General features: G+C 60.7%; 1 protein-coding gene across 10 annotated transcripts; it reads left to right on the top strand.

The window, feature by feature from the left end:
• Nucleotides 1–864: 864 nt before the first annotated feature.
• On the top strand, nucleotides 865–10,482 carry ZFP41 (ZFP41 zinc finger protein). Of its 10 annotated transcripts, none has more exons than XM_047728652.1 (5): nucleotides 865–1,856; nucleotides 2,456–3,964; nucleotides 4,283–4,765; nucleotides 5,419–5,554; nucleotides 8,436–10,482. In XM_047728652.1, exons 1-2 carry the CDS (start codon nucleotides 1,796–1,798, stop codon nucleotides 3,241–3,243), a joined length of 849 nt encoding a protein of 282 aa, XP_047584608.1. In that variant the 5' UTR covers nucleotides 865–1,795; the 3' UTR covers nucleotides 3,244–3,964; nucleotides 4,283–4,765; nucleotides 5,419–5,554; nucleotides 8,436–10,482. The 10 variants fall into 10 exon arrangements, with proteins under 10 accessions (XP_047584608.1, XP_047584607.1, XP_047584606.1 ...); XM_047728651.1 differs by having other exon boundaries at nucleotides 4,283–4,914; XM_047728650.1 differs by having other exon boundaries at nucleotides 4,283–5,187.
• Nucleotides 10,483–10,886: the final 404 nt, after the last annotated feature.

Genomic DNA, 10,886 nt, shown 5'->3' with positions numbered 1-10,886 from the left:
GCCCAGGGCCGAGGCCTCCCCTCCTCCGGCTCCCGGGCGCCGCGGGGAGAAGGGCGAGGAACCGCTCGGAGCGGATCGAGGTGACGCGGCGCCCCGAGGCTGTTGGCGGGGGCGCGCCGTGCTGCCCCCGGGGCCTTCTCTGTGGCCGACACCGCTCGCGGCTGCTGCAGGCGGGCCCGGGGGCTGGCGGGGCGCGAGCGTGTCTCTGGGTCCCGAGCCGAGCCCCAGGCATCCGACGGCGGGGTTTGCGGGGACCCGGGCCGCGGGGGCTCCCCGAAGCCTCAGGAGGCCTGGCCGGAGGGGAAAGGGCTGCCCCGGCGTTGCCCCGCGCGCCGCACCCCAGCCCTGGGGCCGGGTGGCTGGAGCGCCGCGGCGGCTGCGAGGTGCGGGCCAGGCCCTCGGGGCGACGCGGTTCGCGGCTGGTGCGGAGCTCGGTGCGCGCTGCCCCCGGCCCCTGCCGGCTGGAGCTGGGCGGCGGGAACGAGCCCAGAGGATGGTTCCCGAGCGCGGCGTGCGGGCTCCGGCCTCGCAGCTGGCGGTGCAGGCGGGAAGCCGCCGCCTCGGAGCCGGTCCCCCAGGAGCCCGGAGCGCAGAGGAGCCCCGCGCGGGCGGGTCCGGGGTTGAGGGCGCTTTCCCGGTGGCTCCTGGTGTTGCGGTTTCCCGCTGACGCTGGCTCCTCGCTGCTCGCCTCCCCGGCGCAGCGCCGCATCTCCCCGGGCCATCCTCAGCCAGACGAGCTGCCCTCGCCCTGAGTTCGGGCTCCGCGCAGGTGCTGAGAGCGGCTCCTCCCAGAACCTGCCCCCGGCAGGGCCTTTCTGGCGTCAGAGGCCTGAACCCGGACCTCACGTGCCTGCACATTCTCTTTCGGAAGGAACCAGACCCTCGGGCTCCTCAGGGATTTCCCGGCTGCCTCTGCATGGGGGCGAGGAAAGCCCAAGCCTGCCCTTTTGACTAAGAGAATTCAAAGTATTCATACCTTCGAACTGCTTGGGGTGCCTGGCTGGCTGCGTCGTGGAACCTGGGACTCTCCCCGCTGCGGTCTTGAGTTCAAGCCCCCACGTTGGGCATAGAGATTACTTTAAAAAAACTTTTTTTTTTAAAAGCTATAGTGTCGTCATACACACGAGTTGGGCAGACGCACAGATGAAAATGTTCAGGTAGATAAATGGGATGGAAAACAGGATTCAAAGAAAAATACATCACTGGGTCATTACCACCAAGGACATCGCGTTTTGGGTTGAGACAGCCTGTCAGGGATACGGTAGCCATCACAGGCCACGAGATACCTTTCTAGGAACGCTGTTCACAGGAAATGCTGGAGGGTCAGAACGGAACCTGCCTTTGGAGCTTTTTCTTTTAAAAAGGAAGGCGTTTTCTCAGTCTTGTGGAGATCTCTCACTATCAGTTAAAGAGTCTGAAGTTTGTCCGGGCTTGACGTTGGGGTTCCGCTGATTAGCACTGAGGGAAGAGGAGGGTGAGAAATAATACAGAAACAGAAGAGGGAACTCAACAAAGGAACTAGGGGCTGTGACGGTCCTAAAAACACGGGGGACTGTTGGATCCCATCTGAGTTTGTGGTGGAATTGGGTGCTGTTAGATGGAGTTAGGGACCGGGAACATCAGGTGTTCACAGTGTACGCAAGATCTAGGTGTTTAAGGAGTGGGCTCTGGTTCAGGGCCCCAGGGAGGACTGGAGCCTGGTCAGGGAACAGGGAATGGGGGCGGCGTTTCGTGGAGTCAGGGAGGCGTCTCTGAGAAGGACCCATTCAGAGCTCCGAAGTGAGGGGCCAGCCCCATGAACACCTACCCTTGGCCTATTTCTGGAATCAGCCAAGCACGGAGGCAGGAAGGACTGGGTATGTTTGAGGAGCCTAAAGAAAGCTAGATGGTGGGAGGGGAGTGAGGAGGGGGCCCAGTCGGCAGGTATAGGGCTCGTAAATATGAGGGAAGCCACTGGGGTTTGGGACAGATATGTAGGGGCTTTGCTGGCTGCTATATGGAGATGGACCATGGGAGGAGGGCTGGGGTGCCCCTGGGGAGCCAGCCCCACATCTGATCCATCTTAGACTCCAGGCTCTAGGTGACAGGAGGATAGCTCCCAAAGGGGCACTTGTGGGTTCCACACTCTAAGAGCATATCGTCTGGTTCCAAATACAGGCAGTGGAGAAGGAGGGAGAAAATGGAGGGGAAAAAAAATGCCAACATGGGTACCGCACAGAGTTATTGGTCCCTGGTCCATGTCAGACCCCACTGGACACAGGCCTGGAGACCCCATCCCCTGGGAGAGGGTTAGAGCGAGTGTTGTGTTTGAAAGGGGAACCAACAAGCAGAGAAAGGGCCAAGTTTCTGGGTGCCCCCATCTGTCCCCTAGCCTCTCTGCACTGCAGGGGCCCACAGCTCTGGTCCTCGCGCACACCTGTGTGATCTAACCTCCGCGGTCTGGCTTCTCTGGCAGCACAAGGATTGGTGGCGTCCTCCCTCCGGCGCAGACTCCCTGCCCCAGAGCCCAGAGCGCTCGTCACAAGCTCAGGAGGATCAAGAGCTGTGACTAAAGCAAGAGCTTTCGGAAGAAGCGGGGCGACAGGCCCCTGGCCTTTCTCCTCAGCCTATCCTGGCTTGCAGTGGCCCTTCCTCTCCCGGGAACAAAAAAAGATGGAAAAGCCCAGGGGCAAAAAGAAGGCACAGACCCCAAAAGAAGAAGGAGATTTGCTAAAGGACGCTCCCAAAGAAGAGAAAGCTTCTGGGGAGGAAAGGGCCAACCAGAGGATGGCGTCGGTGAAGAAGCCCAGGAAGGTCGGCCTGGGCCCTGGAGACAAGGAGCACGTGTTCGACGCCTTCGATGCTTCGTTTCAAGACGACTTTGAGGGGGTTCCTGTGTTCATGCCTTTTCAGAGAAAGCAGCCCTTCAAGTGCGGCGAGTGTGGCCGCGTCTTCAAGCACAAGACAGACCACCTTCGCCACCAGAGGGTTCACACGGGAGAAAAGCCCTTCAGGTGTGAGGAGTGTGGGAAGACATTCCGGCACAGCTCCGACGTCACCAAGCACCAGAGAATCCACACCGGAGAGAAGCCCTTTAAATGCAATGATTGTGGGAAGGCCTTCAATTGCGGCTCCAATCTCCTAAAACATCAGAAGACACACACCGGAGAGAAGCCGTACGAGTGCAAGGAATGTGGGAAAACCTTTGCCTACAGCTCATGTCTCATTCGCCATCGGAAGCGTCACCCCCGGAAGAAGCACTGAGCGAGGGGAAGCTGCGCCGTGTTGGTGCCAATGGGAGCACAGCACGCCTGTGCCTGGGCGTCCCCGTCTGGAAAATCAACCCAGTGGGGTAAGCAGGTGCTTGAGTGTGCTAAAGACCTGGACCGATACACCATGACAACGTGGGAGGGGCCTGTGGCCCCAGAGACGCTGGGGACACTAGCAGCTGTCTGGGACTCTGGAGATGGCTGCTTGCGAGCGGCCCAGCACCTTCCAGGGCAGCCTCTGCCCTTGGCGTCCACTGTGGCTTCAGCCCTCTCAGCTCCCTTGAAGACTTGACTCTGCAGACTCCGGACCTGCCGGGTCATGCCTGTGCAGCCTGGCGGGGGCCGGTGGCCCTGAGCTGGAGAGCTGTGTTCTGCGGTCATGCCCACAGCGCTGCACCAGACGCCTGCTGGCCCCACTCAGCTGGCCATGGTGACAGTGGTTTGTGCTCTGGCTTCCCTCCTCGGGCTGCAGCAGCACCATCCCCTACCCGACACCCGGGAACCGAACCCCTTGTGTGTCCCCCTGGCCCAGGTGAGTGGCCTGACTCACCCAGGTGGGTCCCTCGGGACCTGCGTGCCGCCACCGTGGGAGATTCCTGCCCCGGACACGTAGACGTCCCGAGGATGTGAGGGCAGCTTCGAGCCAGCCCGCATCTGCCACGGGGCTCTTCGGTTGTGAGGCCCTGCGCCCTGCCCCCCGGAGGGCAGCTCTCCAGGTTAGTTTCACTTCTTCCTGCCTGGCCCCCAAGTTCCATCTTATCCCCTGGGTGAGGCCACAAGCTGTGCCCACCTTGGTTTCCCCCCGGGAGTGGCCTGGAGGGGGCTCCATGTTCTCAGAGTGGCGCGGTGTGTCCCAGAGTTTCCGACAGTGTAAGGGGAGCCAGGTGACCGCCAACCGGCAGGTAATGGGCTTTTCACTAGGAAAATGTTGATGCCACACTTGCAGCTGTTGGGACCCCCCAGAATGGCCTTACTCTTTGGGGGTTCCATCCTGCAAGGAGGTCCTGAATGAGGGGGGCCTGTTTCTCCATCAGGTGGTCACAGACGCCAGAGGGCAGCTGCTCCCGGTGGAGGTGCTTCTCCAGGCTGGTAGGTGTTTGCTCCTGTTCATTCTAGAAGCCGCAGTGTTATGATGCCTGAGCTGGCACCCCTCCCCAGCCCCAGCGCAGCCCTCCCGGCTGACTCGGCTTGCCCCAGGAGTGGCAGGAGATCCAGGGGGACACACCGTGTATGGTCCTCGATGGGAAAGGTAGCTGCCGAGGACGTCACCGGGACGTTTAGCAAACTTCGTGTGCACGTGGGGGGGCAGAGCTGCACCAGTTTCCGGTTCCTGCTTGGACCACGGTCATCCCACCTGTCCTTGTCGGGAAGGACGCTCTCGAAGGTTTTCCCGGGGATTTGCGGTCATGCTGTCTGCAATTTACTCTCAGACGTTCAGCAGAGAATACAGGACCTGTGTTCGCTCGGAGCGCGACGAGGCAGATGGCGCGCGTTGGTCGTTCCTGAGCCTGGAGCAGGTCGGCAGACGTCTTCTGTGAAGGGTCGGATAGTGACCATTCCTGGCCTTGCAGCCCTAAGGCGTCTGTCCCCGCTCAACTCCACTGCGGCATGTGACCGCAGCCCCCACAGCACGAGCGAACGCGCGTGGCCGAGTTCCGCAAAAGCTGTATGTGCAGAGACTGGCAGCCACCAGGCTGGGTGTTGTCGGGGAAGGACACGTGAGAGTCGCCCGTCCCGTGCGCATGTCCTCCCAGACCCACTGCTGGGGGGAAGCCAGGGGCAGCAGACAGAAAGAGACCCTGGGAGGCCACCAAGGGGCCCCGAGCGGCGAGCCCGGCTGCTCGTCTTGGGGTGCTGGAGCGCAGGGTGCAATGCCCGGCCAGCGGCCACCCTCACGGCACGCACGTCCAGGGCTGTCCACCTCCTCCTCAGCGTGTAGGTTTGTCTTGTCTACGGCCTAAGACACGCCAGGCCGCGTGTGTCTGTAGATCTGAATCCCGGTTGCCACTCGTTTCTGCTCAGAGGGCGGCGAGCGTGGTCGGTGCCGCTGCCTGGAGGTGGGGGAGGGAGAGTGGTACAGAGAGGCTGACCGACTTCTAACGGGCACGTGGGCTGTTTCTGGTTTCGGGCATTATAAATAATACTGAGATAAATATGTTTCTGCATTTAGGGTTGACAGGATGGGTGCCTGGACACGGAACGACAGGTGGAGATGGTGGCGGCAGGCACCCTGCTCTGGGCCCTGCAGGGTGGGCGTCCCAGCGGCACAGTCGGCAGGCTGGCCCGGCCTCTCCATCAGCAGCCAGGTGGGTTTTCGTCATTGCCAGGTTGTCAGAAGAGAAAGAAACATGCTCTGACCCCATGGCTCTGATTTCTAGAGAGGGGGTGGGTGGGGAAGAGCACAGGCTCTCGCGACTCTAGCGAGTGCCTCGGCAACGTGGGACCCAGGGCATGTCCCTTAACCTCCTCGTGCTCCCTCAGTTTCCTGTGGCATGACGTGGGCATGCGCATGGGGCTTACCCCGACCCAGCAAGTCGCGTGAAGTCGCAGGTGCAGGGCCGGCTCCCCGCAAGTGTTTTAGGAGTGTCAGCTCGGGGCGCACCTGGCTGACTTGGTGGGTGGTGAGGTCCAGCCCTGTGTTGGGTGTGGACGTCTTGCCATGTGTTTGTGCTCATAGCGAGGCAGACATTTGCCCCTGTGCGTGGGAGGCGGGCCGTGCACACCCACAGCCCTCAGCACCTCTCCCAGGAAGGCTGCCGGTGACTTCAACTGCACTGGCCCAGAAGAGAGCCACAGAAAAATACATTTTAAAAAATAAGACTTGGAAATTTGCTTTTTTCAGTACAGTTTAGTCATGAGAAAAGTCACAAAATCAATCTCAAAGCAGCGAGCAGCCTTTTCTGCCTCCTGTCTCTCTGGAAGTTTTGAGGGGCTTTCTATTGTTCTAGTGAAACTCCTCTCTTAGGAAAAAGAAAACCTTCTCAACAATCTGACCCAAATTTAAAAAAAAAAAAAAAAAGACAAAATCTATAAAACACGCAGACCTCCCTGACACTGAAGAGAGGACTCGCCCAGCTTCTCTGGGAGCCACAGAAGCTGCATGGGGTCATGTCACCCCCAAGCACTTCAGTCCCGAGAGCAGACAAGCTAGAAGTCAGAAGGCAAGCCTCCAGCTTCGGAAGTTACACAAACAAGAACGGAACAAACGCACTCTCAAGGCAGGGAGGAAATCGCAAGGAGCAGAGAGTGGCATAACCCACGGGCACAGAGGCCGTCATGGGCAGGAGACAGTGGGCGCTGTTTGTATACCAGGACCGTTCAGGCTGGCGTTGGCCAGCAGCAGCGTCCAAGAAGAGAGCAGGAGCCCCCGATCCGTCAGTAATGCAAAGGGGACGTGACAGCAGGGACACCAGAGGTTAGGGAAGGCAAAACTCGGGGCCAGGGAATGGGAGCACAGATGAGGGAGGGAGGCTGGCGTGTGAGCAAGCGGCCCAGAGACCCCGTGCCTGCCACACGGGGTGTGTCCGGAGTCTCTAGTCTTCCTCGAAGAATGCAAGTCCAGATGGCGTACAGGGGGGTCAGGAACCCATTCCGGTCCTCTAGGGACTCAAAGGTTGAAAAGAGGAAACCCCTTGCCTTACTTTATGAGCTGGGACAGCCCGGATGTCTGTGCTCACAGCCACAGAGGCCGCCAGCACAGTGTGGACAGACCCGGTCCCAAAGGGCAGGAGCGCACCTCAGAGCACAGCCAGGTGAGGTCTCTTTCAGGAAAGGCAAAATTGGCTCAAAACGGATGTGATCTCTCCCCTCAACTGATGGGGGAGGGGCCTGTTATCACCTTAATAGTTAAGTCTGTGCCAAAACCCACCATCCGTCCGTGATTCGGATACCTTCATAAATAAGGAGCATCGCAGGGTTGTCTAAACCCGTACGGAACCTCTCCCGGCACCCGGAGCAGTGCTGTGGCCCGGGGTCCTGTGCGGCCCGTGTCCCCTCCGAGGGCAGAACACAAGGGGGCCGCCTTCACAGCTCCCCCTGTGCCCGGAGCCAGGCCAGGAGGAAAGGATGCACTAGGATTACAGTAGAAACCCCCGAGTGTGGTCATCAGCAGGTGATCCTACCATCTACGCAGAATCCGCACACTGTCTCTGCGTACTGGACCTGAAGGGCGAAGCAGGCTCGTGGCGAGAAGGTCAGCATCGGGTCTCCCAGAGGCCTGGGTGCGAAGAAGAGGAGCAGGGGCTCCTCCGGCGCTGGGGGGTGCAGTGCTGTAGCAGGCAGTCGTGGTGGCCTCTGGCGGGCACAGCTCGAGTGTCCCTCACCAGACAAGCGTGGTAATGCCGCCAGACGCGGGCTCAGCTGTCAGACGCCAGGGGAATAAGCGCAGACCCCAGGGTCGCAGGAGCCGGAGCCTTGGAAGCCTAGGGCAGAGTGCCAGAGGCCGGCGGGGGGGGGGAGACACAGCTGTGCGTCCTGCACTCATGTGAGGGGCCAAGGCCGTGCCCCACCCCACCGCCCAGCAGGAGACGTTCCCCGGGGACAGGGAAGTTTAACAGGTGCAGGGTTCTGTTGGGAATGATGAAAAGGCTTTGAGCGTAGGGCACGAGACCGTGACGCACACAGTTAAGTCAGTAAACACCCTGCGTATTTCCTGTCTCGAGAACAGTCCATGGAGTCCACGGTCCTGTTAGCAGCTGTCAGTCCACTTTAGCAACAAACAGCATTTCATAGCAAGTTAGAGACGCGCCCTACCTTGCTAGCCCAGAAGTCTCACTCGTTAAAATCCCGTAGGGAACCTCTGTGCATGCGCAGTAACGTTGCTAGTGCATGTGGAATGTCAGAAAAATTGGAAATAACCCAACGTGTCCCTGCAGTGGAGTGGGGGGGCGGGCGGGCAGCAGCGCGGGGCTCCTAACCCTCAGGGACCGGGGGCGGGGCTCTGAGCTGCTCCCGCATCACATCATACTCTCGAGGTTTACGTGGGTTTGAAATGTTAGTTTCTAACTTCCTTAACTTCTTTGAGACCTGATGCTCCTCTCCCCCCCCCCCCGCCCCCGTTCTGTTGCTGTCCAGGCCTGGGGGGCGTGGGTCAGGCCCTGGCCTCGAGCCTGGCCAGTCTGGCTCCCGCAGGGGGTGGAGTTGGGGTGGGGCGCAGCCAGGTAATAATTGCATTTCTTTGTTCAAAAGGTAATTCGTGTCCCTTTCTGGCTGTGAGAGCAGATCAGGAAGCTGGTCAGGAAGCTCCTGATGAGGTGTGCGTAAGAGTGAACCGTCCAGTCAGACAGGCCTGAGCCCTGGGAGGCCGTGAGGAGGGCGCAGGGCTAGCAGAGAGGCCCTAACCCAGACAACCTCTCCATCTGGGGGCGCGGGGGCGGGGCTGGGCTGGAAAGCTCCGGGCGGTGGTGGGGGCGCTGGTGGGCTGGGTGACCCCCAGCAGGTGGGCAGGTGACCCCCAGCAAGTGGGCGGGGTGGTGTGACAGGTGAGCGGCACCTCCTGTCCCCTCGCAGAGCCCCGTGAAGGCAGCAAACACCCTGAGGGCCCTTCACCGGTTCCCCAACCTCTCTGAAGGCCACAGAATTCACACCCATGGCCCCGCTGCACCCAGGAGGGCAATGCGGACACTACCCGCCTTCTAGGAAAGCGCTGCAGGCAGAAACCCCAGGCAACATCAGGAACTTCCCCAGCATCCTGGGACTGTCCCAGAGAAATGCCTTTTCCAAATGGAAAACCTTCAGGGCACCCCCGGCTGAGCATGGTTCTCAAAGCCCAGTGCCCGGGAACACTTAGGGCCGCGCCCACAGAGCACCTCAGCGCCTGGCCCAGCTTGGAGGGCGCGGGGAAGACACCAGGCAGGCGGGGGGGGGGGGGCATGGAGGACACCTGCGGACGACCCAAGGGAGGTGACATGGATCATCCTTCAGGCTGGCATCCTGTGACCCGGGCCGGCATCTGTCCCTACAGGCCTCCTGCCAGGCTCTATCTGAGGGAAGGTGGCAGCCAGCGCTGTGGGAGAGTGGGCAGTAAGGGCCACGCAGCCGGTGGGGCTCTGCTTCCTCCTCCCCGTGCAAATTGGGGAGTTGTCCTGTGACCGAGCCCACTGCAGTCCCGAGGAGGCTGTAGGCACCAGGGTGCTTCCTGGCCTTGATTTGCAGTGGCCTCTTGTGTCCATCCCCAGTCTGGATACCAAGTGTGCTAGTCCTTTCCCCTGTAAGTGAGCGAGGCCCCAAGACATGCCGCAGATAGCGCAGGTCTGGACACAGCCCGGACCTCGGCTTCGGGGACCTGACCCCCGGGTTCCCGAGTCCTGGTGCACGTGGCACTTGGACATTTGCTCTGGAGCAGGACCGGCAAGGGCAGGGTTCTCAGCCATGAAGGAGGGGTAAAAGGGGTGTCCCCAAGGCCCAGGGAAGCAGTGTTGGGACCAGAAAGGGAATGGACTGAAGGCCAGTTCAGGGTGGGACCAGCCGTGTGGATGAGGGGGCAGACTCCGTGTCTTGCGCCCAAGGACACAGCTCTGCTCTGGATGGGGGCCCGTGCCTCCTGGGACCTCTGTGCACTGAGCATAGAGTTGGTGGTCTCCTGGTGTCACAAACTCCAGCTGCCTGTTCCACAAACCACAGGGTCCTCCCCTTGACCAGAGTCCTGCCAGGACCCAGACAGGGCCATGAGGGCCTGGGGACACTGCTGCTGGGCTTGCCTGCCTGCAGCCTGAGCGCCCCGCCACCCCCGTGCCTCCTGCCCGGTGCCACGTGCATGCCAGCACCGAGATCCGCACGAGCTCCCTGTCACACTACGTGGGCCCCAGGTCCCTGCAGCCACCCTGTGGCCTTCTGGTTTTAACACGGGCATGTGTCCTGGTGAGCTCGAGCACTCGGCATTGGCGGCAGCGTCCTGGGATCGTCCTCATACCGCCGGGGGAGCGCGTCCACTGGGCTCTTGGCGCGCAGCTGCTGGTCCCACATGGGTGAAAATGGGACTTTCCCAACAGAGACATCTGATGGACTTCGACTCTGTAATCCCTTCACTTCCTTCAGTCCCCAGAGTGCGAGCACGTGCACATTCCATTTCAGTTTATCCGAGTTCTGTGGTTTACTCTCCATGGAGCGCTGCCTCCATCCCGACCGATGTTGCACTGGTTCTGGTACCTTCCAGGCACCCTTCTCCCCAGCACATGTCCTGTCCTGCTTGTGGATAATCTGTTTCCCCCTGTAATAAACTCTGTTCTGACCCGTTCGCTGGGTCCTGCTCATCTCTCTGCAGTTTAGGGGTGCAGTTGGGACTCCCCAGTGCCTGCAGAGCCAGAGACCCAACTGGTCACTTCCTCCAGGTGCGTCTCCTGGGGGCTGCCTCACATGAACCAGACTCGTAAGAGACTGACAACCAGAGATGGAATCCGCTGGCTCAAGATGGGAGTGAGCCCTCGGGGGACAAAATACTATGTCCCTCCAGGGACATGGGCCTCCTGGCCCCAGATGGTGGGGAACTAGGGGTTTCTCGGTGGCTGAGGCCTGTAGTCGTAGCGCTGGAGGGGTCTGGGAGGCACTCCGCCTGCTCCCCCACTTCTGCAGAGCCTGGGTCAGCCTGCCCTGCCGCACTGTTGTTCACTTCTCCTGAGGCCATTCCTGCCCCCCCCCGGA

The sequence above is a fragment of the Lutra lutra genome, chromosome 4 (genome assembly GCF_902655055.1).
Source record: "Lutra lutra chromosome 4, mLutLut1.2, whole genome shotgun sequence".
NCBI lineage: Eukaryota > Metazoa > Chordata > Mammalia > Carnivora > Mustelidae > Lutra > Lutra lutra.
This window is presented reverse-complemented; position numbering and strand designations above follow the sequence as displayed.

What these genes read in the sequence shown, in the direction of transcription:
- ZFP41 (XM_047728644.1), top strand. Translation starts at nt 4,378, where the DNA reads ATGATGCCTGAGCTGGCACCCCTCCCCAGCCCCAGCGCAGCCCTCCCG. An exon ending in GTCCACCTCCTCCTCAGCGT is followed by an intron (nt 5,184 to 5,418) that starts GTAGGTTTGTCT and finishes TTCTGCATTTAG; the next exon opens with GGTTGACAGGATGGGTGCCT. An exon ending in GCCTCTCCATCAGCAGCCAG is followed by an intron (nt 5,555 to 8,756) that starts GTGGGTTTTCGT and finishes GTCCCCTCGCAG; the next exon opens with AGCCCCGTGAAGGCAGCAAA.